Raw genomic sequence first — 25785 nt, 5'->3', positions numbered from 1 at the left:
GCTAAATTTCCATTATCTAGAAAATTAACTTACACATATTTCTTAATTTCCTAAGGTTAAACAGGACTTTACTGGATAAAACACAATGATTTTTAATATGTTTTTCTAATACTAGAGAAGATCCACTATTTCAACAAATATAAAATTCTTAGATCACTACTAATTAAAAACTAAATAGCACTTTTTAAAGTTTTAGCTTTAACAGTAATAAAATCGCAATTTACATTTGTACAGGTTACAAACTGCTCTGACACTCATCTTTGTTCCTCACAAGAAAACACTGAGGTAGGTAAGGAAAGTAATATGATATTAGGTCCATTTTAGGATTAGGTATCTGAAATTTAGAGGAGTTACACAATGTACCCAGGGTCACAACGCTACTAAGTAACAACCCAGGAACTGACGCTAGCTCTTCTGGTTCCACATCCAGGAGTCTCTCCACTAAACCACATTGCTCCAAATGACCACTGCCAGGGTGTGCTAAGGATCAGGCAATGACAGGCAGTCTGCCAGGAGAAGAACATACAATTTAAAAATAAAGTGCATGAAAGTGGGCTTGACTGACGAAAAAGAAATAGGACTGGGAGAAATGCCAAGAAGAATAGCAACTAAGGTGAAGACTGGGCAGAGTACCAACAAGGGAAGCAACGAAATGCCTTTGTAAGCTTAATTTACTTAGTTAAGGTAGAAGAAGAGAAAGGCTATTGGAAGAACTATGTTGTAATGTGCAAAAAATCATAAAGAAAAGTGTGTATAATCCAATCAAAGGATTTAGAAAAGATGTGATGGAGCGTGATGTATTAAGATGTATTTAATCAGAGATTAAGACATGGCACATGATTGCTATGAGAAACGAAGGGTCTAATCCGACAGTGCATGGTCACGTTAATGATATGGCTTGGAATGTTAAGAGGCATGTGAGAAATATACTTAGAACTCAATCTCACTCTATGGGAAACACACTAAATAAGGAGCAATAATTACTTTCCACACAAAAGGACTCATTCTCCTAAGATTCTAGTGTAGCCCTGAACAGTAGTACCTGCTTAGGTTGACAAAATCTTTGTAAGAGAAGGGACCACGGACCCCAGGGTCAGGCCACCCTGATCTAAAGGGAATCTGGGTCTCTAATCCTGATGAGTAGACTTCCCAGGGGAATGCTTACAGCAAACATTTACTGCTTACAAAGCACAAACAAGTTCCTTGAGAAGCGTCAACGTTATTGTCCTTTACTGTAACGGAAAAAAGGATTAAGGACCAAACAGTTTTGACTCCCAATGTCACTAGATACCTCTTCTAACACTGTACATTCATTTCCAGAGTTATTTTAGAGATTTTTTTTTTAATCCTCACCTGAGGATATTTTTTTCATTTATATTTTTTTAGAGAGCGGAAGGGAGAGAAGGAAGGAGAGAAAAAAAGAGAGGAAAAGAGAGAGAGAAACATTGATGTGAGAGAAATACATCAATTCTCCTGCACCCACCCCAAATGAGGCCAGGGATTGACCCTGAAACCCAGGTACGTGCCCTTGACCAAGAATCCGTGACCCTTCAATGCACAGGCCGATGCTCTAACCACTAAGAAACACCAGCCAGGGCGAGATTTTTTTTTTAATATGATTAATTCCTGATATATTTTGTTTTGGTGGTTGGTAAACATATAGAAATATCTGTTATTTTTTGCCATTTTAACATCCATTTGCCTTTCTCCTGCTAACATATTCTTTTTAAAAAAAAGAGATTTCAGAGAGGAAGGAAGAGGGAGAGATAGAAACATCACTGATGAGAGGGAATTATTGACTGGCTGCCTCCTGCAACCTGGGCATGTGCCCTTGACTGGAATTGAACCCCAGACCCTTCAGTCCACAGGCCGATGCTCTATTCACTAAGCCAAACCGGCTAGGGCCTGCTAACATATTCTGATTTCCCTTTAGGAAATCACTATTTCCCCATCCTCAGACCATGTACTTCTATTAGTCAGCTCCCTCTTAGCTTCAGGAGAGACACATGACCTATGTCAAAGCCAATTACATCACATTCCAATGGCCACACCAATTTGCTCAGAGAAAGGCACACGACCTCTTCAGAAGCAGTGAGGTACAAGACTGCTGGATTTCAACTCGAAAGGTCTGACCCAGATAGCTGCTAGCAGACATTTGTACCCATGAAGCAAGAGTCTATGTGAGGGTGAAATCAATACAGAGGTACCAGAACGACAAGATGAATTCAAGTAATTTGTTTCAACCTGAATACATGAAACTAGTCCTGCAAAGACAATAAATATATGAGCAAATCAATTCCCTTTTTGACTTAAGCCAGTTTAGGCTGGGTTATCTGTAACATAACCAAGAAAAACTAATGCAATAAACTTGTTAATACCAAAAAGTGGGAAAGTTCCTGGAAATGAGGTTTATACAAAGCACAACCCACTGAGCAGACCAACTCTAAAAATGCTAGTAGTTATTCCAGATATTCAACAGTATGAGATCTCTGAAGCTTATTTCTGTTCTCTGCCCCCAAACGAAAGGGGAACAGTAACTGGGGGCAAGGAAAGTCTTTTAAAAGAAGCACGCAGACTTTTCTTAAGTCTTCTTTTTTCCTACATATTCCTAGTACTGCCTCCCCCACCTAATAAATATTTACTCCAAATTGTATGAATATTGCGTTTAGGTATCTCAATTTATAAAACTCCTCCAATGCTTCAGTTTCCATTAGTTTTTATGACACGATATAATCACACAAACCAGTCCTTGGTACACACCCCTGGTTTAGAGAAACTGGAGGAGTTAAGTAGCAATCTCTGAAATACCTAAATCTCAAAAGCAACATGGAAGCTTATATGTAAAACTTTATCTGCACATCCATCAAGCCTCACATTCCAACTTCTTTACAACCAAAATCTCTCCCCTCCTTCTTGGGAAAAAGAATTTAATGGAGCTCTCAGGTATTTAACATGAGAAAAACACTGGGAAAAACAGCAGAGCAACTCAGTAACTCCCTTCCACCCCTCACCATTCTAACTCATCCCACCCAAAAAATGAGGCTTGAGGATATGAAAGAGTCAAGGTTTTAAACAATAAAAAATGTATGGGATTCTTCCAGAAAAACACAAATCTGCTCAACACAAAGTACATACATTAGGAAACATAACTAGAATATTTTAACCATTATTATATACAAAAGGGCAGAGAGAGGTTGTCTTTCATGAAATCTGGATTGCAGATGTCAGGCAAAAAAAAAAAAAAAGATTAATAATCTATCAAAAAGTCCCAGAACTACTGATTCAAAATGAAAGCTTTCACTACGTACACCATATGTAAATATACACATATACACGCTGCTTATAATCCCTTGATCTGAAGAGAAAGAGAACTGATACTTTACTGTGAAAATGGTCAGTGGGCAGACATTTTAAAATCCTTTCCCACATGAAAAGATTACTGAAAAAGAGATCAGAAGACAACAAAAAAAGCACTTAATATATATTGAGTTGTAAATCCTGTATGAACTAGGATCTATTACACAAAGGGGGAACATGCAACAAAGTGAATAAGAAAGTCAAACATGAATTAGTCCAATATCACAGATGCAAATATAAACCCCAGAAAGCACTTTATGGGATAGAAACACACACATATAAAAAATGTCTATTATTAACAATGAAATAATATCAAACTTTGAAGTTCCAAATAAATCTTAAATTAATAAAAAATCTGTGTCTTCACAAAAAAAACAATCTGCTTGAAGTAGTACATGATTAAGATAAAGGCAGAACACATATTTTTAAAATACAACAAATCAAGCATTTACTAAAACAGCTATTATGTACAAGGCATTAATTCTAAGGACACTAAGATAAAATATCCTACTATATTTTGAATAACTACTGCCTGATCCTATTAAAGAAACTCTCACTGTGCCTATAAATGTAAGCTCTAGCTTATGAAGTGTTACCTTTCATTAACAAAGATAATTCAAAGTAACAACAGTGAAAGCTAGGCTTCTGTCCTTGGTTCCATAGTCCTTTGTATTATTCTCAAACGCATCTCATATGTAATGTTCACGATGCAAAGACACTCCCATCTACATAACTGGGATGAGAGGCCGATGATGACAATACCAACAGCAAATACACATAGGGCTTTTTATGTGCCAGGTGCTGTTCCTAGCACTTTACATATATGTCATCTTTAGAAAACTCAATGAAGTAGGGTAGTCTTCTTATCCCAGTTAGCAGATGAAAAATGTGTGTCCCAGAGAGGTTAAGAAGCTTGCCCAAGATCACATAGCTCATATGTCAGAACCAGGATTCAAACCCAAACAGTATGGCTCCAGAGTCTGTGCTCTGACTTCAATTGTAGCAATTAGCTATAGTTTTAACCCCTTCTTTCCTTCTAATCGACTTTACTAGTCTGTGACTCAGTTTCTTATCTTAAAAAATGGGCCAATAACAGTTCTTCACTCATATGGTCATTCAATGCTCAAATGAGGATTAAATGCAGCAATATATGTAATGTGTTTAGAACAACAGTACCTAGTACATACAATACTATATGAGTAACTGTTCTTACAAAATCTAACAAATGTCTGTTGCTGGAGTTGAGAATCAGTGCAGAATGGCCTTCTGTGTCATTAATAATTCTAAAAAAGTGATGACTAATTAAAACTTGACTTGTCCTGACTGGTGTGGCTCAGTTCGGTCCCCAGTCGGGGCACACACGGGAGGCAACCTACCGATGTTTCTCTCTCACATCAATGTTTCTCTCTCTCTCACTCTCTTCTTCCCTTTCCTCCCTTTTTCCCTCTCTCCCTTCCTCTCCTTAAAAAAAAAAAATCAATAAAAACATGTCCTCCGGTGAGGATTAAAAATTTTTTTTTACTTGACAAGTCCACCACCAGCCTTCAGGAAAATACATACACAAGGTAGAGCAAAAGTAGGTTTACAGTTGTGAGTATGTGAAATTGAGTTCTTTCTTGTATTAACTATTGCATTATTTTCCAAACACCTGCAAACCTACTTTTGGCCCCCTCGGTACATAACTCAGGAGTTGCTCTCCTCAGTCTGGAATTTCCTCTGCATTATCTTGTGTTCCCTCACCCCATTCCCAGCCAATATCACAAAAATATATTTCCTCCTGATAGAAGTAGATACTAAAAATTTCTCCTCAGTACCAAACTGAAAGTTTATACATGTTTTAAGACACAAAATCTATTTGGTATTTTCATGTCAGTCTCATCAATACACCTGGGGTACCAGGTACCCTAAAAGATTTCAGCCAGAATACTACTCTCGGAGTTTGTATTCACCAAAGAGCTACAAAATTATGGAGCCTGAAAGAACAATAGCAACCCTCTAGTTCAGGCTCTCGTGCTGATTAACATTTAAATTTGCCTCTAATTTCCTGTGTGACGACATCCTTGTATAAGTGTCACTGTAAAACTGTGCTCGGATTTCTCTCAGGTACAGAGAACTGCTGGATGGGTCCTAGAGTACGTATACCCTTAACTCTACAAGAGATTATCAAATTACTCCTGAAAGTAATTTATACTTTCTAATCATTAATTTATACTCCTAAGAGTATGAAAGTATATATAGTATACATAAGGCAAGGTGGGGGGTGGAGAAAATATCACTGATTCAGGCTCAAAAACCAACCTGAATTTGTAGTTAATTTGCGTAGTTATTTCTTTCCTCCCTGAAACTCCATTAAGTGACAGAGAATTTTTTAAACAAAATCAACTAGTAACAAAAGAATCAAGACCAGAGAGTATAATTAATTTGGGAGCATTTTCATGGAGAGAGTCACTGCCAAGAGCAGATAAAGAAGGGTCTGCAACAACAGGAGTGGTTGGTTAACAAGTGAACTCCAGAGGGGCTCCAAGTTAGAACTACTGGGTGGGGAGGGCAGGAGTGAGAAGGGGATGGAAAAGGTGGCTAGCTTTTTCCATGGAGGCTGAAAAGAAGAAAATGGAACAGGAATTGGTTCCTCATCCCTACTCTGCCCCTACCCCCACCCTGTACATGCAGTTTACATGCATTCTGGCATTTATCCCGAGGCAAAAAATAAATAAAAATAAAAAGGGCAGGAGGAAGGGCGTGGCTCCTCTCTCAAGAAACTGAACAAACTACCTCTGTGGGCCTGTCCCTAAAAGCAAGCTCCCAGCCCATTCATCCTAACATTATACCTGCCAGTCAAAAGCATTGTCCCAAAGTTTCCAGTGAGATTCCAGCGGGTGGGCTCTGACATGGGCAAGACCAGGGTAAACAGAAAAAGTGAAACAATAACCCCAGAAGAAATAAAGATGATTCAGGAAACAGAATAACTTTGTCAAAATCTTATCATTCTTACAATGATTAGAAAAGTTTTCGCATCCATGTCTCTGCATCAAGATGTCATGAGGAAGGAATAATCGAAAACAAAAGAGTTCTTGTAAATTAAAATATAACTGCGGAAATTAAAAATTCAGTTAAGAGTCAGGAAAGAAAAGATGAAACCACCCTCACCATACTCCTCAAAAGAGAGAAGAAGAAAAAAAAAAAGACAGAAAATCTAGGAGAAATAAAAACAAATAAATTTGAAGATATTCACTAGCCAATGAAGAAAATGGGGAAATTATCAAAGAAATGTTTCCAAAGCTGAAGAAAAATACAAAGGTTTATTTGAAAGGAACTACTAAGTGCTGATCATAACTAATCAAATAGGATGTACAGCTAGGCATATCTAGTTCCTTCAGCAACATCAGAAACATTAAAATAAAGAGAAAAGTCTAAAAAGTTCCAGAGATGGCGAAGGAAACTTTCAAACAAACAAGGCTCTTGATAGACATGAGCTATAATGTGAGCGAAACTAGATGGAAGATGATGCAGGAAAATTCTCAAAGCTCTGAGAGAAACTTTTTTTCTGTAAAAGGCTCATAAGCTAACTATCAAACCAAGTATGAAAGCAAAATAAAGACATTTTCAGATGTGCAAGGACTCAAATAGTTGACCTCTTATTCTTATATCATGAAGAAAATACTTTAGAAAGAATACAGATCAGGGGCGAAAAAACAAGGAAACCGGAAATATACAAGAAAACAGTGGCACTAACCCAGGAGTCCAGTGAAAAGAAATTCCAAGGATGCAGCTGTACAGCAGACCTAAAAAGCAATGAGTCCACATTAGAACAAGAAATCAGGAAACTCCAAAGAATGTCCTCTCAAAGAAGAATCACATAAATTCCAGGAAATGGACAAAATTAGTAAGAAGCTAGAAGACATTATTAGCAAAATGATAAAGATGGCATATGCTGCTTCTCTCAACATAAAAAAAAAAATAAGAAAAACTCCAGGAAAAACAAAAAATTATGTAACATCATAATCCCAACAAAGATCCAGAGAACTAAAATGTGGCAATAATTCTGAGCAATTGATTAAAGCATGAGAAAAGTAAATCCATTTAAAACAGATGCTGGAACATTCTCCTTTTGGTGACCTAAGAGTACGTATGACATTGGACTTTCAGAGATGGAACTTTAAGAGATCATTATTCCCTTTTCAAGATGTCCTTTGCCCTCTCTTCTCTGACTCACTCATTCACTCATTCATTCATTCATGTAACAAGTATATACTGAGAATCCCACATGCTAGGCACTGTCCTAGGAACAGAGATAAAACAGTGAACAAAGATGACGAAAACCCTGCCATCCTGGAGCTTGCATTTTATGGGAGATGATACCTCCACTTCCAAGACATGCTAAAGGGTTCTCTCTCCCATGAAGCTCTCTCCGAACTTCCTTGCTAAATGCTTCACCTATTCTACTCCTAAAGAACTCAATTCACAGAAGGGAATTTAGCTTTTTACATGCATATTACCATTGCTCAGCTAATGTGCAAACTATGCAACAACAGCAACATTTGTGAGAGTTATTTGTACTTCTAGTGCAGAGCTCTGAGCCTAGATAAATAATTGCGTTTTGAACCTTTCCATTCAAACAAAATGTAAATAAAATTGCCAAGTAAAATGTAAAGCACTATGTAAATGCTACTTATTATTTAACAGATGAAGCTGAATTCCCTGTCAGTTAACTGACTTGCCCAGATCACAAAACAAGTTTGTGGAAGAGCCAAACTAAAATTCATTGTACTAGCTTGAACTAAAATAAGTACTCCAATCAATAAATAGGCCAAAAGGGAAGAGAATAACCTTAGGCATTTTCTTAGAACATTTCCATATATATAATGAACACCTAAGACACAAACTCTATTTCTTCCATATGTCAAGGCGTAACATTACAATTATGCAAAGATCATTGTGAGAGCCTTTAGAAAGCCTCTCATCAGAAATATAATCTATCTTTTAAAGCCTCTATGTCAGAGTTGTATATTTCTACTCTGCAACATATAACATTTGAAATGCATAAGTGTTTAGATATGTTAATGTCAATCATTTTAAAATATATTGGCTTTTTAACTATTTATTCACAAGGTGTGGTTGGCAGTTAGCTAGACGGGGCAGAGCAAGGACAATGGGCCAGATATAGAAGGTCACCAGGGCAGAAAGCCCCAGGTGCTTTCTGCCCTGGTGACCTTCAAGGGGCAAAACTGGGAAAACAAGGACCTCAACCCCAAGGTGACCCTTCCTCCCCTAATAGATCACTGGTCATCCGGTTTAGACCCCTTTGTTACCAGAAAATGGACATGGCCCTTAGCAGGTCTGCTGTGGGTTTGCCTAGGGCCAGCCAGTAGTGTGTGGGTTCTTGACTTCCTGCAGGAAAAATTTCACAACATGAGTCCAGGTGACTATGAGGAAACGTTTATTAAAGCTGGGGACAGTAAAACAAGGACTTTTGTTTGCTGGGAGTTTTTTGCTTACTGCTTCGATTTCATTAGTTGTAATTATCTATTCAAATTTTCTGATGCTTCCTGATTCAGTTTTGGAAGATTGTATGTTTCTAGGAATTTATTCATTTCACTCTGGTTGCCCAATTTGTTGGAATATGGTTGATTATAGTATTCTCCTACAATTATTTGCATTTCTGTGGTGTCTGTTGTTACTTCGTCTCTTTCATTTCTGAGTTTATTTATACAGGTCCTCTCTTTTTTTTTTCTTGATGAGTCTGGTTAAAGGTTCATCAATGTTTATCTTTTCAAAGAACCAGCTCTTGGTTTCATTGATCTTTTGTATTGTTTTTTTAGATTCTATGTCCTTTACTTCTAATCTAATTTTATTATTTCCTTCCTTTTACTTACTCTATGCTTTGTTTGTTGTTCTTTTTCTAGTTCTTTTAGGTGTAGGGTTAGACTGTTTATTTAAGACTTTTCTTGCTTCTTAAAGTACACTTATAATGCTACGAGCTTCCCTCTCAGGACTGTATTCACTGTGTCCCATAGATTTTGGGTTGTTATGTGTTCATATTCATTTGTTTCCAGGTAACTTGTGATTTCTTCCTTTTATCTCACTGTTAACACATTCATTGATTAGTAACATGTTATTTAGCCTCCAAGTCTTTGTGTGTTTTTCAGTTTTTTTTCTTGTGATTCTAGTTTCATATCATTATGGTCAGAGAAGATCTTGATATGAATTTAATCTTCTTGAATTAAGACTCGTTTTGTGTCATAACATGTGGTCTAACCTAGAAAATGTTCCATATGCCCTTGAAACGAATGTATATCCTGCTGCTTTGGGGTGAAATGCTCTGAAGATATCAATTAAATCTATCTGATCCAGTGTGCCATTTAAGGTTGCTACTTCATAACTGTAATTTTGCTACTGTTATGAATCGTAATGTAAATATCTGATATGCAGGATGTATTTTCATTGTTCACGACCCACAGGTTGAGAACTGCTGCTCTAGAGGAAGACCAGGCCTCTAGGGGAGGTGGAGTAGCTGACATGTGGAGGTAGACCTTAGGGAACCTTGGACCTTTTATAGATCTGCCCCCAGCTCAAAGCTGGAGGAGCTGACCATTGTACACAGATTGGCCCCTCCCATACACACTCAGTCCCAGCAGATGTAGCCACAAACAGTGAATAGAGTGATACTTCTAGACAGGTAGTTCAAGATGTTGGTTACACACAACGTCTGACATAAACCTGTACCTGAACCTCATGCAAGTGGACCCAGAACCAGTGGTGGGTTTTAGACCACACCAGAGGTTGACCCAACTAGCCACACAAGCAGGACACCCAAAGGGGGATTCCTGAAGGCACCAGACACTGCTGTGAACAACTTTGCCTTAGGGGCAGTCCATGCAAAGTGACTCAAACTAGGTGATTGAGGTTTATCTTATAGTCAGCCAGCCTGAAAGGTTAACTCCACCTATGAAAGGGCCAAGAGCATTCAAGACGCAGCTATAACAGGAGAGTGCATATAATCCACAAGAAACATTCCCAGAGCACCGAGCATAGGTGATCTGGAAGACTGTGTCACTAGGCCCAACAAGACACATACATCATAAAGCCATAATAATAATTTTGGGAGTCATAGCAGATCTACTTAATACACAGAGGCAAATGGGGAGAAAAAGAAATATGCCCCAAATGAAAGAACAAGAGAAATCCCAGAAAAGTAATTAAATGAAATGGAAGCAACCAAATACCAGATGCAGAATTTAAAACAATGGTTATAAGGATAATCAAGGTCCTTAGGGAAAGAATGGATGATCTTTGTGAGAACTTCAGCAAAGAGGTAGTAAGCTTTAAAAAGGACAGGGAAATCATAAAAAAGAACCAGTCAGAAGTGAAGAATACAATACCTGAAATGAAAAATACACTAGAGGAATCAACAGCAGGTTAGATGAAACAGTGGATTGGATAAACTATTTAGAGGACAAGATAACAGTAATCACCCAAGCAGAGTATCAAAAAGAAAAGAGAATTCAAAAAATGAGGAAAATTTAAGGGACCTCTGGGACAACATCAAGCATAACAATATCCACATCACAGGAGTACCAGAAAAAGAAGAGAGTGAGCAAGGGATAGATAACCTGTTTGAAGAAATAATGGCTGAAAACTTTTCTAACTTGGTGAAGGAAAAAGTCACACAAGTTCAGGAAGTGCAGAGAGTCCCAATCAAGATGAATCACAAGACCTAAACCAAGACACATCATAATTAAAATGCCATAGGTTAAAGGCAAAGAGAGAGTCTTAAAAGCAACAAAAGAAAGACAGTTACTTGCCTGCAAGGGAGCTCCCATAGGCTGTCAGCTGATTTCTCAACTGAAACACTTCAGTCCAGAAAGGATTGGCATGAAATATTCAAAGTGATGAAAAGCCATTTCCTACAACCAAGACTACTACAGCAAGGCTATCATTTAAAATGGAAGGCATAATAAAGAGCTTCCCAGACAATTGAAGCTAAAGGAATTCATTATGACCAAACCGATATTGCAAAAAATGTTCAAAAATGAAGTGAAATAACATTTCTATATTTTAAAAATCTGAGATCTTATCACCATCATCTCCACACATAAGGAAACACTAAAGGACATTGTTCTTCAAGCAATTGAGAAATGCAGAAAAGAATAAAGAGCAATAAGAAGCATAAATACTTTATATATAAATAAATATAAACACTGACAATATAAAACAATGACAATGCCTTATGCTATTTAAAATGTATATAGGGCCCAGCCAGTGTTTCCCTGTGGTTAAGTGTGGACCCATGAACCAGGAGGTCACAGTTCAATTCCTGGTCAGGGCACAAGACCCGGTTGCTGGCTCGATCCCCATTAGGGGGTGTGGGCTTGCAGGAGACAGCTTATAGAGGATTCTCTCTCATCACTGATGTTTCCATCTCTCTCTCCTTCTCCCTTCCTCTCTCTGAAATCAATAAAAACATATATATATATTTTTAAAAGGAGTTTTAAAAATGTATATAGAATTAACAGAAACAACAAAACATACAATAAAAACAAAAGAGCATAGAAACCTTAAAAAAAAAGGTTCCCATACTTTTAGGAAATGATTGATTGTTCTGTGACCATGAAAACAATAACTCTCAGAGTGAGTTTTAAATAGATCAAGGACAACTATTTCACTGGTCACATTTCTGAAAACCAGCCAATCAGTAACAACCAGGACTCTGAAATCAGACAATCAAGATTATCACTCCAGTGAACATTCCTATGAAATGATCAAATGTTTACAAATGTCAAGGCATTTTTTTAAATGGAATGATACATATCCATATATTGCTCCCCTTCATAACAATGGTACTCCTTTTAGATAATACATAAATGAAGAAAAAGTAGGATACAAATAATCTTGAGATTTAACAGGAGCCATTATTAAGGCAACACCCAGTGACAATATACCTCCAGCTCCTGATCCATATCATACGGCTCTGAGTGATTTCTCACATATGGTGGTCAGATTCCTCCATACCACCCCAGGCCCAAGGACCACTGTTCTATGAGAACAGCAATTAGACTATTCCCAATATATGACTCTGCAACATGTTCAGTAGCTTCTGTCTTCTAAAAAACAATGCATATAAACTAAAATCTTTCCTTTCCTAACTGGTGAAGGAGACTTCCAAGATAAGGATCCCATCCATATTCATCTCACACAACTATAGTATACCTTCACAGTGTGTAATTATTGACAAGAAATTAAGTACTTGGATGATATACTTTCTAGCTACTCAAAATGATAACATTAATATTTACAATCAAAACAATAGATTTTCCATTTCACACACTTGTACTTCATATTTCTATCTGGTAATTTTAAACACCAAATGCATGGAGTTTATCCTTAAAATGGTTTTAAACCACATCTCTAACTGAAGTATAATTATTTTCCTTTAAAGCATTGTTCTGCCACTCAAGAGTTATCTGATTTACATAAATGCTAGTTAAGCACCACAGAAATTCTCAAATATATAACTAGAATGTCACAAATCACTTAATCCAGTCTGTCAAAACAGAGATTATTTAAACTTATTTCACTTCCTTCAAAAGAAATCCTATTTATTTTCTCTAACAGAAAAAATATTAGTAGGATAAACTTACAACTAAATTCACAAAATTACAACACTGTAGTCTAACTCTATCACTTTCAAATATCCTGACAATATTATTTGGAAAAATAAAGACAAGAATTGTTTTTCAATTATTTTTAAAAATTCAACTGTTTACCAGTCATAGATTATAACATAGAAAACTGAAGTAAAGAAATGCCATGAATACTATGAACTCTAAATAAAATTCTAGCCATAATTTATTGAACTCAAGTTAATAAAGATTGTGCACAATAATACAAAATGAAAAAGAGGAGCACCATAGTAGTTCTTGGTGACTTACCAAAATTTAATCCCAATAAATAAATTACACAATCATATGACTCCTAAATTTGCCATAAAGATATGTGGCTGGTTCTCATGCCTTAAACTAGATCCTTTTACACTCTAAAACTTTTTCTTTTTTTCACACTAATATTTTCTTTGTAACAAAATATTACCTAGTCAGATTCTAAATATGAATCTTTAGAAATGAGATTAACAAAACAATTTAAAAATACTTACTGTCTTGTTTCGTAATCTAATTATGTCTGAGACAGAGCCAGCACCACAGTACTCCATAACAATCCAGAGGTCTGTGTTCTTAAAGTAACTGCCATAGTACTTTACAACATAGGGGCTACAAAAAATATATAGACAATTAAACTTAGTTAATTCCCAAAGAAAATGATTTCTTAATCCCAAAGAAAAGTATTTCAACATTTCATAATGTTCCCAAGTATACTTAATTACTAAACTTCTATTATACACTGATTTGTCTATATGTAGAGTTTACCAACTGTCTTAATTAGTCTTTAATTGATGGATGAAATTTAGGAGGATTACAAACCAGAGGAGGCCCAAATGTTTTCAGTGATTCCCAAGAAACTAAGGCTTGTTTTGGTAAAGAACTACTATTTAACATAAGGCACAAATGAAAATATTTTTCTTTAACTAAAGCATTTTAAATACAAATCTTCTAAAGGATTTTTCAAATAAAATATTAACACTCAACTTTAAAAGACTTTATATTTCAATGGGACCAAAAAATTTTTTTAATTCTCTTTCATTTTGGCCTTTGAAAATTCTGGAGAGAAAAAAATGTTTTTTTGCTTTAAATTCAGTTAATTAAAATTTTTAACAATTTAAAGTATTTCTGAACTAAGGTTTTATGTCTTTCAGAGTAGAATAAACTGTGTTTATAGCCAAGTTGTTTTAGGAAGACTTAACAAAATTTATTAAGGGTATGCTATATACACTGATGTGTAAAACACCTTGCAGAACTCAAAGAGGCACACTATCCATATTCACATAAAAAGATGAAAAATTCGAGGTGGCATAAACTAAATAGTACAGAGCTAAAATGCTATAAAGAGCTCAAAGAGGATGTGGCCATGCAGGAGCCATCAGAGAAAACTCTGTAGAAAAGAAGGGAGCTGACTTATGAAAAAAAGGTTAAACTTCAAAATGGGGGTAGAAAAGAGACATAAGAACATTCCAGAAAAGGGAAAGGCCATGAGCAAAGGCACATAAATAGAAAGGAAAAATTAAGAATGTTATGTTTAGGGTACAACTTGTTCAATAGATATTTCTTTGTAGTAGCAGCTATCATGAAAGTGTCATCAGTGTAAGATAAATAAGACACAGGAATTAAATAAGCAAAAAACAATAAAAATGGAAAGTAGTAGAAAAGACTACGTAAAGAGACCGCCAAAGGAGTCTGGGACAACTTCTCAGCAGAGTCTTTATAACTTCAACTGTCTTGAAGTCAAGGGTAGAGCGGATAGGTTAGTGCTTAAAAGGCTTAGACTAATACCGGTAGCTGCAGGGCTAAAATTTAATTCCGTTTCATCCCTACTGCCTACTATTGGTCATCCTCTGATAACTTCCATTATCAGTACTCTTTTTTACTTTAAAGCACTTACAACATCTTGTAATCACTCTGTCATTGATTTTATCTGCCTCCCCCAGAAGAAAAGAAGCTCTATGAAGATAGGCGCCAATCATCTGTCTTGCTCTACATTCCTCCTCAGAGCCTCCCTTCTTACACGTACAAACAAAATTAGTAAGTGAACAAATGAACAATCACAGAAAAATTAACAGAAGGGATCTAATTTAGGCCTCCTCTATGGAATAACATTGAAGCTAAAATTCAAAGGTTGAACAGAAGTTAGCCAGATGAAGAGCATTCAGGAGCCAAGAACTGTCTGTGTAAAAGCCCTGAGGAGAGAAAGAGCAAGTCATTTTCAGGAATCAAAACCAGTTTGCCTAGAATAATGTGAGTGAAGAGTCAGGTAGAACACAATGGAGTTGCAGATGGAAGCAGGAGCAGAACAATGAAGGACTTCAAAACCAAGGAAAGGAGATTGGGCTTTACTAGTTACGCAAGATAAGATCAAAGAAGTTTAAAGATTTCTCTGCTGTTTCAAAGCTAGAATGTAGGAAAGCAAATATGGACACAGGTAGACCACTTAGAAGGTTATGGTAGTCAATGCATGCAAGAGATTGTAATAGCATTTTTTTTTCTGTATTTGTGATAAGAAGTGGGGATTAAAAAAAAAAGAAGAAGAAAATACCAATCTAGTGGGGGAAAAAAACTGTATTTAAAAAACTTTATATTGAGGAATGTGCCCTGACTGTGTAGCTCAGTTGGTTAGAGCATCATCCCAATATGCCAAGGTTGCAGGTTCTATCCCTGGTCAGGGCACATACAAGAATCAACCAATGAATGTGTAATTAAGTGAAACAACAAATTAGTGTTTCTTTTTCTCTCTGTATCTCTGCCCCTTCCTCTCTCTCTAAAAATATCCTCCTAGATAATAAAAGGCTAATATGTAAATTGTCCCCTCAACCGAGAGAGTTCGACTGGGAGTTCAACCAGGGGGTGGGGCCAGCCGGCCAACTGCCCGAGGCCCCATCCCCCGTTGGCCCCTTCCCCCGGTCGGCCCTGCCCCCAATCGGCCCCCCCACCCTGAATGGGGGCGGGGCCAGCCAGGCAACCTCCAGTGTCCCCTCCCCCCAGCCAGGAAATTAGGGATATTCTTTGGCTCAGGGGGGAAAATGGATCAGAATCTGAGACTATTTGAATGCCTTTGAAGAAGGAAAATTGCTAGAATACTTGGATGCAGGAGAATTACCTCCTATCTTGGTCGATCTCATGTTAGTATCTTCATTGTGGATGCATCATATCAGAAATACGTAACTACAGGCAGTCCAGCAATGTGAAATCTCTAGGTTACCAAAATAGGCACATTCTCCTACATTCAACAATGCTTACTTTAATCTGTGGTGTACATTTAATAACAAGTGGTAACCGTAAGTGAACCCAGGAAGACAAACTTTTGCTTGAGAGGCCACTGAACCTCGCTATAGCTGAACCACTGTGTCCTGGTCCTTCTATAGCCATAACGTGCACTGCAAATAGACTGCTCTATAACAAGCAAAAGATGAAGACCTGCCCTATGAAACAGTGTTTCAAAGGTATTCCACGTCCTCTCTGAAATGACATCAGGACCTACCTCATTGTCCACCTCCTCCTCAACTAAAATGACCTGATTTCTTAGGGGGGAAAAGCAAGAAAAGCAGATCAGCATGATGACCTCAAAATTTCTAAAGCAGGAAATTGTGTAGATATGTGGAAATGGAGTCCCTGCTATTTGGCCATACATGCTAAAGTGGAAATCAAATTTGATGACTCACAACCAACAGTCTGGACAGACCATGATGTAAAAGATGATTATGTATTTAAGTGTGAATCTGGCAATCAGTATCAGAAAACAAAGCTGACCATTTGGCAGTCACCTGGTGATCCACTTTACTATGGTAAAATTCAGCCATGTAAAGAAGAGAAAGAAGGTGACTGCAAGATATCTCCATCCTACTCTTCCACAGTTGATCATTCAAATTGGTTCATTATTGGATCAAAGACTGATGCTGAGAGGACAATCAGTTCCAGGAATTGGTCCAGGATGAAGCCAAGTATCCAATCAAGATGTTGCACAGCTCCAGTGGCTCAGCCAGCTTAAGTCAGCTCTCTCCAGGGAAAGGAAGAACAGCCTGAGACCGTGTCAATTCAGTCTTCAGTACTGGGAAAGGGAGTAAAACATTGATCTCCACCCATCAAACATCCCTCAAACTCAGGACTTAGTTCCTTGGGTAACTATTTTACTCCACAGCTTTCTGTAATCTCCAACTCCTCCTCCTGCTTCTAAGCCACCAAGTCTTTCTCAGAAGTCATCTGTGGGTCTCAAGTTAGCGTGCTTTCTCCAGCTTCCCGTCACAGACATGAAAGTTTAAAAAGAAAATACCTCAAGAGCTTTTGGTTTTATTTTTTTGTTTTCTGTTTTTCTTCAAGTTGATAAATTGCATCCTTATTCACAACAGATTTTCTATACAGTCCACATTTAAACAAAAGTACACAGTTACTAAAGATGTTGTATTATCTATCAAATATGTACTTTATTACTGTATTTTGAAAATTTGTCAGGATAAACTTGATGTGTTAGAAATTAATCATGTATATTTAGGTGCCCCCCTCAAAAAAAATAGCAAAATACCCAAGTATTAAGCCCCCGATGGACCTGGCATTATGCTATGTTCAATCTTTCCTTTACATCAAATTGTGGGAACCACATTCTTATCCTGTACCAAATAGAAATTCTGGGGAAATTTTATAATTATAGTTTTTGATCTGGGGAATGTATTATTTTTCTATAACCACTTGAATTTCCTTTACACAGCCTTAATGGAAAATATGTAACATAATCTAAATATATAACATACAATAAAGAAAAGCAAAATTAAACACACCCCAGCAACAACGTTCCTCTAACATTATTCAGTCACTTCATGAGCCAAAGAACTTATAAGGATCTTATATACTGTTGGAAGAGAAAGTTTTCCATAGATCTCTTACTAATAAGCACCCTGTTTTGACCAGGGCTGACAATGTGTCCAGACTCCCCTAAGTCACTGGTTCTAAGTCACTGTGTGCCAATTCTAATAAATAAAACTTTAGCTAGGGGGTTCTGGGAAAGCCCTTTCCTGCTTCTTCCCTTCTCCCTCCTGCTTGGTATACAGACATAAGGCTGGAGCTGGAGCAGCCCTCTTATAACCATGAGACAATAAGCATGCAAGCAAAGGCCACATGCTGAGAATAGCACAGTATAAGAAAAGAAGCCTAAGACAGTTATTACACTGTTGCTGCTATACCAGCCCTACCTCTAGACCTTTTGTAAAGGGAAAATAATAAATTTTATTACTTTGATTAAGTAACTATAGGCTAAATACAGTCATCATTTATACACTCGGCATCCTCAGGTTATTTAATAGGCGTACTAAGCCCCTTCATGATCAGCTACATTTACTTACAAACTCAGATCACACAAATCTCAGTCTCATACTTTCCAGTAATTCAAACCTTGTCAGAATAGCACATACCAGTGAGCTGTTTTTCTCCTACCTGTAATTCTCTATACTCTCTCGCATCCCTGCATTTCTTCACCAGTTTAACTCTTCCTCAGCATCCCAGACTTCTGACTCCTGGCTAAGGTAAGTGCCCTGCCTCCTTGTTCTCACATCACCTCCCGCACCAGTCGGTATAGTGAGTCAGCTTTATTATAGCTATTTATTTTAACTATGTGTCTTCTCAACTAGATTACTAGCCAGCTCCTCAAAAAGAAAAACAGTGTCTTAGTTCTCTTGGTATTCCTAGATCAGTGGTTCTCAACCTTCTGGCCCTTTAAATACAGTTCCTCATGTTGCAACCCAACCATAAAATTATTTTCGTTGCTACTTCATAACTGTAATGTTGCTACTGTTATGAATCGTAATGTAAATATCTGATATGCAGGATGGTCTTAGGCGACCCCTGTGAAAGGGTCGTTCGACCACCAAAGGGGTCGCGACCCACAGGTTGAGAACCGCTGTCCTAGATCCTGGCACAGTACCTGGCCCACTGGGGATGCTCAGCAAATGTTTGTTGAATGTATTAGAGTTACATAAGACTGTTTTTAATCAGCAAAAAGAGTAATATAAAAAAGACTGTTAAATGACCCCCCTTAACATAAAAAAATAATTTTCACCCATAAATTCACCCTGAAAATGGGAAAACTGAGTATTTTCTACCACCACCTGTTGCTTTATAACATAATTTCTGTTTAAGAGCTGTAAGTCCTAAAGACAAGGATTTTAGTCTCACTTCCAATGGGAAGTCAGAAAACTAAACAGATGACCAAACAACATATCCTATATTAATAAAAGGCTAATATGCAAATCAACTGAATGAAGGAATGACCGGTAGCTATGATGTGCACTGACCACCAGGGGGCAAACACTCAACGCAGGAGCTGCCCCCTGGTGGTCAGTGCGCTCCCACAGGGGGAGCACCGCTCAGCCAGAAGCCAGGCTCACAGCTGGCAAGTGCAGCAGCAGTGGCAGGAGCCTCTTCCGCCTCCAAGGCAGCACTAAGGATGTTCCAGGGGGAGCGTGCCTAAGCCATCAGTCGAACATCCCTCGAGGGCTCCCGGACTGCAAGAGGGTGCAGGCTGTGCTGAGGGGACAGCCCCCCCCCCCCCCCCGCCCAGTGCATGATTTTCGTGCACCAGGCCTCTAGTTTTATTATACATTATTAGCAAAAATCATCAAAATGAAGGAAAACAAAAAAATTAAAGCTCTTCATACCTGTCACATTGCTGCATTATGGAAATTTCTTTGATTATTTCTTGAAGATCTGACTCAACAGGTACTTGTTTAATTGCCACAACTTGACCAGATTCCTTATGTATTGCTTTAAATACACTTCCATAAGACCTAAAAGAAACCAAGACATTTATTTTTTTTCCTTTCAAACATCATAGCTATTAGAGAAAAAGAGTCTACAGTTTGTTAATGTAGTCTTTCCTAGTTTAAAGCATGATTTAATTATGACAAATCAAACAAATAAGAAAAGCTAGTTATAGTTACACTTTAGCTTTAATGCTTCAATTATTGACTTAAAATCTCTTAAAAACATCAAGTTAATATATAAAGATTTATTGTTTTTCTTATGAATGAAATAGACTTACATCTTATCAACTCAAATAAATGCAGCATTAAGAAGATAAAAATGGAAATTAAAATAATAAATAGCCCTGGCCTGTGTTGCTCAGTGGTTAGAGTGTTGGCCCATGCACCATAGGGTCGCGGGTTTGATTCCCAGCCAAGGGCACATAAGTGGGTTGCAGGTTTGCTCCCCGCCCCTCATCGGGGTGCATGTGGGAGGCAACCAATGTGTCTTACATCAATGTTTCTCTCTCTCACTCTCTCTCTCCCTCTCCTTCCCTCCCTCCCACTCTCTTGGAAAAGCAATGGAAAAAATATTCTCAGGTGAGGATTAACAAAACAAAACCAAAAAAAATGAAATGTGGCCCTGGCCAGTGTGGCTCAGTTGGTTGGGTGCTGTCCTATGTACCAAAAGGTTGCTGGTTTGATTCCCAGTCAAGGGCACATGCCAGGGTTGCAGGCTCTATTTTTAAGGTAGGAGGTATGCAGAAAATAGCCAATCAATATTGCGCTTTCACATTAATGTTTATCTCTATTCCTCTCCCTCCTCTCTCTCTAAAAATCAGCAAACTATTTTTAAAAAGAAAAAGAATGAAATACAGAATAAAAACCGCCAAAGTCTCATGTTAGGAGCAAAGGTTAATCTCACCTAAAGCAAAATTATCCCCAAAATAAAAAAGTTCCATGCCTGTTCAGACTGCTTAAGGGCAACTGAACCCCTCAGTTGGGGACTACATGATACCAAAGTTAGAGAAGCAGGGAATATGTTCCCTCCTAAGTCATAGATCCAAAGCATCCTCAAATGCTCCTTTTACTATCATCTCCTCAAGAAGAAGACCACATACTCACAGCTGTCAGTCTGTTCTCTGTATCTATGAGTCTGTTTCTGTTTTGTTCGTAAGTTTATCTTGTTCATTAAATTCCACATATAAATAAAATCATATGGTATTTGTCTTTCTCTGACTGGCTTATTTCACTTAGCATAATTTCCAGATCCTTCCATGCTGTAACAAAAGGCAAGATTTCCTTTTTATTATGGCCAAGTCGTATTCCATTGTGTAAATGGACCACAGCTTTTTTATCCACTCATCTACTAATGGGCACTTGGGCTGCTTCCAAATCTTGGCTACTGTAAATAACACTGCAATGATCATTGGGGTATATGTATTCTTTCGAATTAGTGTTTTGGGTTTCTTCAGATAAATTCCCAGTAGTGGAATCAATGGGTAGTAAGGCAGGCCCATTTTTAATCTTTTGAGGAAACTCCATTCCGTTTTCAATAGTGGCTGCACCAATCTGCATTCCACCAACAGTGCATAAGGGCTCCCTTTCCTCCACATCCTGGCCAACACTTGTGATTTATGGATTTATTGATGGTAGCCATTCTGACATATGTGAGGTGATACCTCATTATGGTTTTCATTTGTATTTTTCTGACAATTAGTGATGTTGAGCATCTTTTCATATATCTATTTGCCTTCTGTATGTCCTCTTTGGAGAAGTGTCTATTCAGATCCTCTGCCCATTTTTTAACTGGAATGTTTGGTTTTTCCTATTGAGTTGCATGAGTTCTTTATGTCCTTTGGATATTAACCCCTTCTCAGATATATGACTTACAAATATTTTTTCCCATTCCACAAGTTGACTTTTCATTTTATTGATGGTTTCCTTTGCTATGCAGAGCTGCTTGGAATAAAGTCCCACTTGTTTATTTTTCCTCTTGTTGTCTTTGTATTTTGGTAGCAAATCCAAAAGTTCATTGCCAAGACAGATGTCAAGAAGCTTATTTACCTCCTCTTTTCTTCTAGGAGTTTTGTCGTTTCAGATCTTACATTCAAGTCTTTAATCCATTTTGAGTTAATTTTTGTGTATGGTGCAAAATAGGGCTCCAGTATCAGTCTTTTCCATGTAGCTGTCTGGTTTTCTAAACAGCATTTATTAAAGAGACTATCCTTTCCTGGTTGTATATTCTTGGCTCCTCTGTCATAAATTAACTGACTACACATGCATGGGTTTATTTCTAGGCTCTCTATTCTATGTGTCTGTTCTTATACCAATGTCATACTGTTTTGATTACTATAGCTTTATAATATAATTTGAAATGAAAGCAAATGATGCCTCCAACTCTGTTCTTTTTTTCCAAGATTGTTTCAACTTTTAGTAATCTTTTATAGTTCCATCTAAATTTTAGAATTCTTTGTTCTATTTCTGTAAAAAATGCCATTGGAATATTGATAGAGATTGTACTGAATCTAGATTGCTTTGTGTAGAATGGACATTTTAACATATTAATTCTCTCAATCAATGAGCACAGAATATTTTTCCATTTATCTGTGTGTTCTTAACTTTTTTCATCAATGTTTCCAATGTGCAGATTTTTCACCATCTTGATTAAATTAATTTCTAGTTATTTTATTCTTTTTGATGCAATTGTAAATGGTATTGTTTTCTTAATTTCTCTTTCTGATAGCTGTTATTATAAAAATGCAACTTTTTGTTGTTTTTTTTTAATATATTTTATTGATTTTTACAGAGAGGAAGGGAGAGGGATAGAGAATCAGAAACACTGATGAGAGAGAAACATCGATCAGCTGCCTCCTGCACACCCCCCACTGGGGATGTGCCCGCAACCAAGGTACATGCCCTTGACCGGAATCGAACCCGGGACCCTTCAGTCTGCAGGCCGACGCTCTATCCACTGAGCCAAACCAGTTAGGGCAACTTTTTGTATTTTAATTTGTATCTGGCAACTTTACTAAATTCACTTAATTCTAACAGTTTTTTTGTGGAATCTCTATTTAATATTATGTCATCTGTGAACAAAGACAATTTTACTTCTTCCTTTCTGATCTGGATGCTTTATATTTCTTTTTTCTTGCCTAACTGCTCTGTCTAGGACTTCCAGTACTATGTTGAATGAAAGTAGCCAGAATGGCCATACATGTCTTATTCCTGATCTTATAAGAAAATCTTTCAGCTTTTCACTGATATGATGTTAACTGTGGGCTTGTCATATATGGCCTTTATTACGCTGAGGTATGTTCCTTCCATACTATTACTATCCTATTCAAGCAAATAGAAAAATTAATATTATATAGCATCTTTATAATTGTTTATAAATGAAACTGTGAGGTCAAGAGACTATGCAAACACACACACATACAAAAGTAAATGGTATTTTCATACTTTTTGTACTTACCCTTCCCCAAGTTTCTCTAATACATCAAAAACTTCCTCAGGCTGCTTAGTCAAACTGTCTTCACTCAGCTTTTTCAGCTTACTGATGACAAAAAGACGAGAAGAAAATATTTAAGATCTTCAATAAAATTTTTAATTTTATTTTAAAGAGGCAATACATTCAGATGGTTCAAAACTCAAATATAAAAAAGTATACAATAAGTAGTCTCCTTCCAACCCCTGTTCTTCTCTGTCCAGAAACATCTCAAAGAATAACCACTTTTACTTAGCTTCTTGTGAAACTTTTATACAAAATGAATATGTTTTTATTTCTCCCCATTTTCAACACAGCATTTTACACACGTTCTTTTTTATCCATACTGTTGTGCACCTTGCTGTTTTCACGTAACAACACGTAACTCATGTTGAAGATCTCTAAAAAGTACGTAGAAAGCATCCTCATTCTTTTTTTCCCTACATCTACATCCCACTTTTTTTTTTAAATATATTTTATTGATTTTTTACAGAGAGGAAGGGAGAGAGATAGAGAGCCAGAAACATCGATGAGAGAGAAACATCGATCAGCTGCCTCCTGCACATCTCCTACTGGGGATGTGCCCGCAACCCAGGTACATGCCCTTGACCGGAATCGAACCTGGGACCTTTCAGTCCGCAAGCCGACGCTCCATCCACTGAGCCAAACCGGTTTCGGCATCTACATCCCACTTTATTGCAAAGATATAGCATCTCTTACTCGCCAATTCCTTATTTATGAACACTCTGGTTCCCTTTTGCTATTATAAACAACACTGTGATAAATAAGCTTATGCATAAATCAATTCACATATATATTAGTATTCTATAGGATAAATTCCCAGAAATGAAACTGAGGTCAAGAGATTATGCAAACACACACACATATACATACACAAATACGGAAGTATATGTATTAATAAATAAGTATATATAAGTATAATCATGTCATAATATATACGTAATAATATATATGTAATTAACAAAATCACTATAATACCTGTTATATGTAATTATATATAGTATATAAATTACAATATAATGTGGTAATTATTAAAATTATTGATTACATTATATTATTTTTATCTATTATGATATTAGCAAATTGCCCTCCAGGGTACTTGTACCAATTTATTCTCCTATAAGTAATATATGAGAAAGTTTCTTTTCCCACAGTTTCACCAAGAGTGGATTTTAGGCAATGTTAGGTGAAAACTTGTAACTCAAGAGTAGACTTAATTTGCATTTCTCTTATTATGAGTGAAGGTGAGCATCTTCTAATATAGTCATGAAACTAAACCATCTAGTCATGTTCTTTGCTCATTTTTCTACTGGGTTTTTGGTTAGGTTGCACTTATTTTCACTTATATTTTTTTAATCTAGCTTTTATTCTGAAAGGATAATAAAAATGTCATTTGTATTTTGATTTCACTTATGACTTTTTAGTTTTATGATCTATTTGACTGTTTGCCATACTGAAATGTCTTTTTGTTTTTTTCTTTTGTTTTGTTTTTGCTTTTTTAAAAACATCATCCACAAAGATGGCATGTGCAGGTATCTGGAAACAAAGAGATCAGAGAGATTATGCACAGTATGTATGACAAACCAAACATAATGCAGTATGAATGAAGCTTCATGTATGAAGAACCAGAAATAAGTCAACATGAATCAAGTAAAAATGACGAGCATGTAGAAGAAGCAGAGTCAGGTTTAAAAAAAAGCCTTGTAAACCATGTTAAGGAACTCTATTTTAAAATGATCACTTCCCCTGTAATGCAGAGAAGGACATACAGTGAGCAACAGTAGAAAAGGGAAACTAGTTAGAAGCTTAATCGATATATCGATATATGGATGCACACAATATAATCCTAATAATAAGAATTGATAAGCTATCCAAGATATTAAAGAGGCATAATCAACGGTTAGTGGTTTGGGTTAAATATGGGGTGATGAGGGAAAGAGAGGAGTTGAGACATGTCTTAAGCCTTTGGTTTAATGTCAGTTAAGCTAAGAACACCAGTAGAAAACAGTTTGGAGGGGGAATATTATGGGTTTAAATCAACTCTTCCAAATGTAGATTTCCAGTAAGCAAGAGTATATTTGAAACCCAAAAGAGATCTGAGTTGAAAATATCATTTTTTGTACCATCAGAACATAGATGAGGCCTGAAGACATGAGAAGGGATAAAATCATCAAGAAAATGTCTAAAAAGAAATTAGGGTCAGGGAGAAAACAGCTCCTAGAAAAACATCAATATTTAAGAAATGAGGTCATGTAGGACAAGAAGGTAGTGCCTGACCATGTTCAAAGCTTTTGAAAGTTCAAACAAAAAAAATTCAAAAGTGTCAATTACAGAATTTCCACTTCTGAACACAAAAAAGTAACAGGATACAGAATTATCTGTCTGTTGTAAACAACTAGGAAACTCAACAAATATAGGAAACAACTATTTTCAGACATTAGATATAAGGCATTTCAGAACTAAGATCCCTGAGAAAAGGGCAAGAGATCAGCCTCATTATCATCAAGGCTTTAGGATCAACAAGTTTGGG

At 36.9% G+C, this 25785-nt stretch overlaps 1 protein-coding gene and 1 pseudogene across 4 annotated transcripts in view; one reads left to right on the top strand and one right to left on the bottom strand.

The window, feature by feature from the left end:
- STK3 (serine/threonine kinase 3) overlaps positions 1-25785 on the bottom strand; it is a 208760-nt gene that overhangs the window by 164839 nt on the left and 18136 nt on the right. For all 4 annotated transcript variants that reach the window (XM_006099988.2, XM_014465437.2, XM_023763619.1 and 1 more), the window contains exons 2-4: positions 23223-23303; positions 19664-19792; positions 13508-13622 (exon numbers count right to left, since the gene is read on the bottom strand). In XM_006099988.2, the coding sequence (XP_006100050.1) occupies positions 13508-13622; positions 19664-19792; positions 23223-23303 (325 nt within the window). The remainder of the gene's footprint in view (positions 1-13507; positions 13623-19663; positions 19793-23222; positions 23304-25785) is intronic.
- Positions 14657-17278, top strand: LOC106699044 (annotated as a pseudogene).

This window comes from Myotis lucifugus, unplaced genomic scaffold, assembly GCF_000147115.1.
Source record: "Myotis lucifugus unplaced genomic scaffold, Myoluc2.0 scaffold_294, whole genome shotgun sequence".
In the NCBI taxonomy this organism is placed as follows: domain Eukaryota; kingdom Metazoa; phylum Chordata; class Mammalia; order Chiroptera; family Vespertilionidae; genus Myotis; species Myotis lucifugus.
This window is presented reverse-complemented; position numbering and strand designations above follow the sequence as displayed.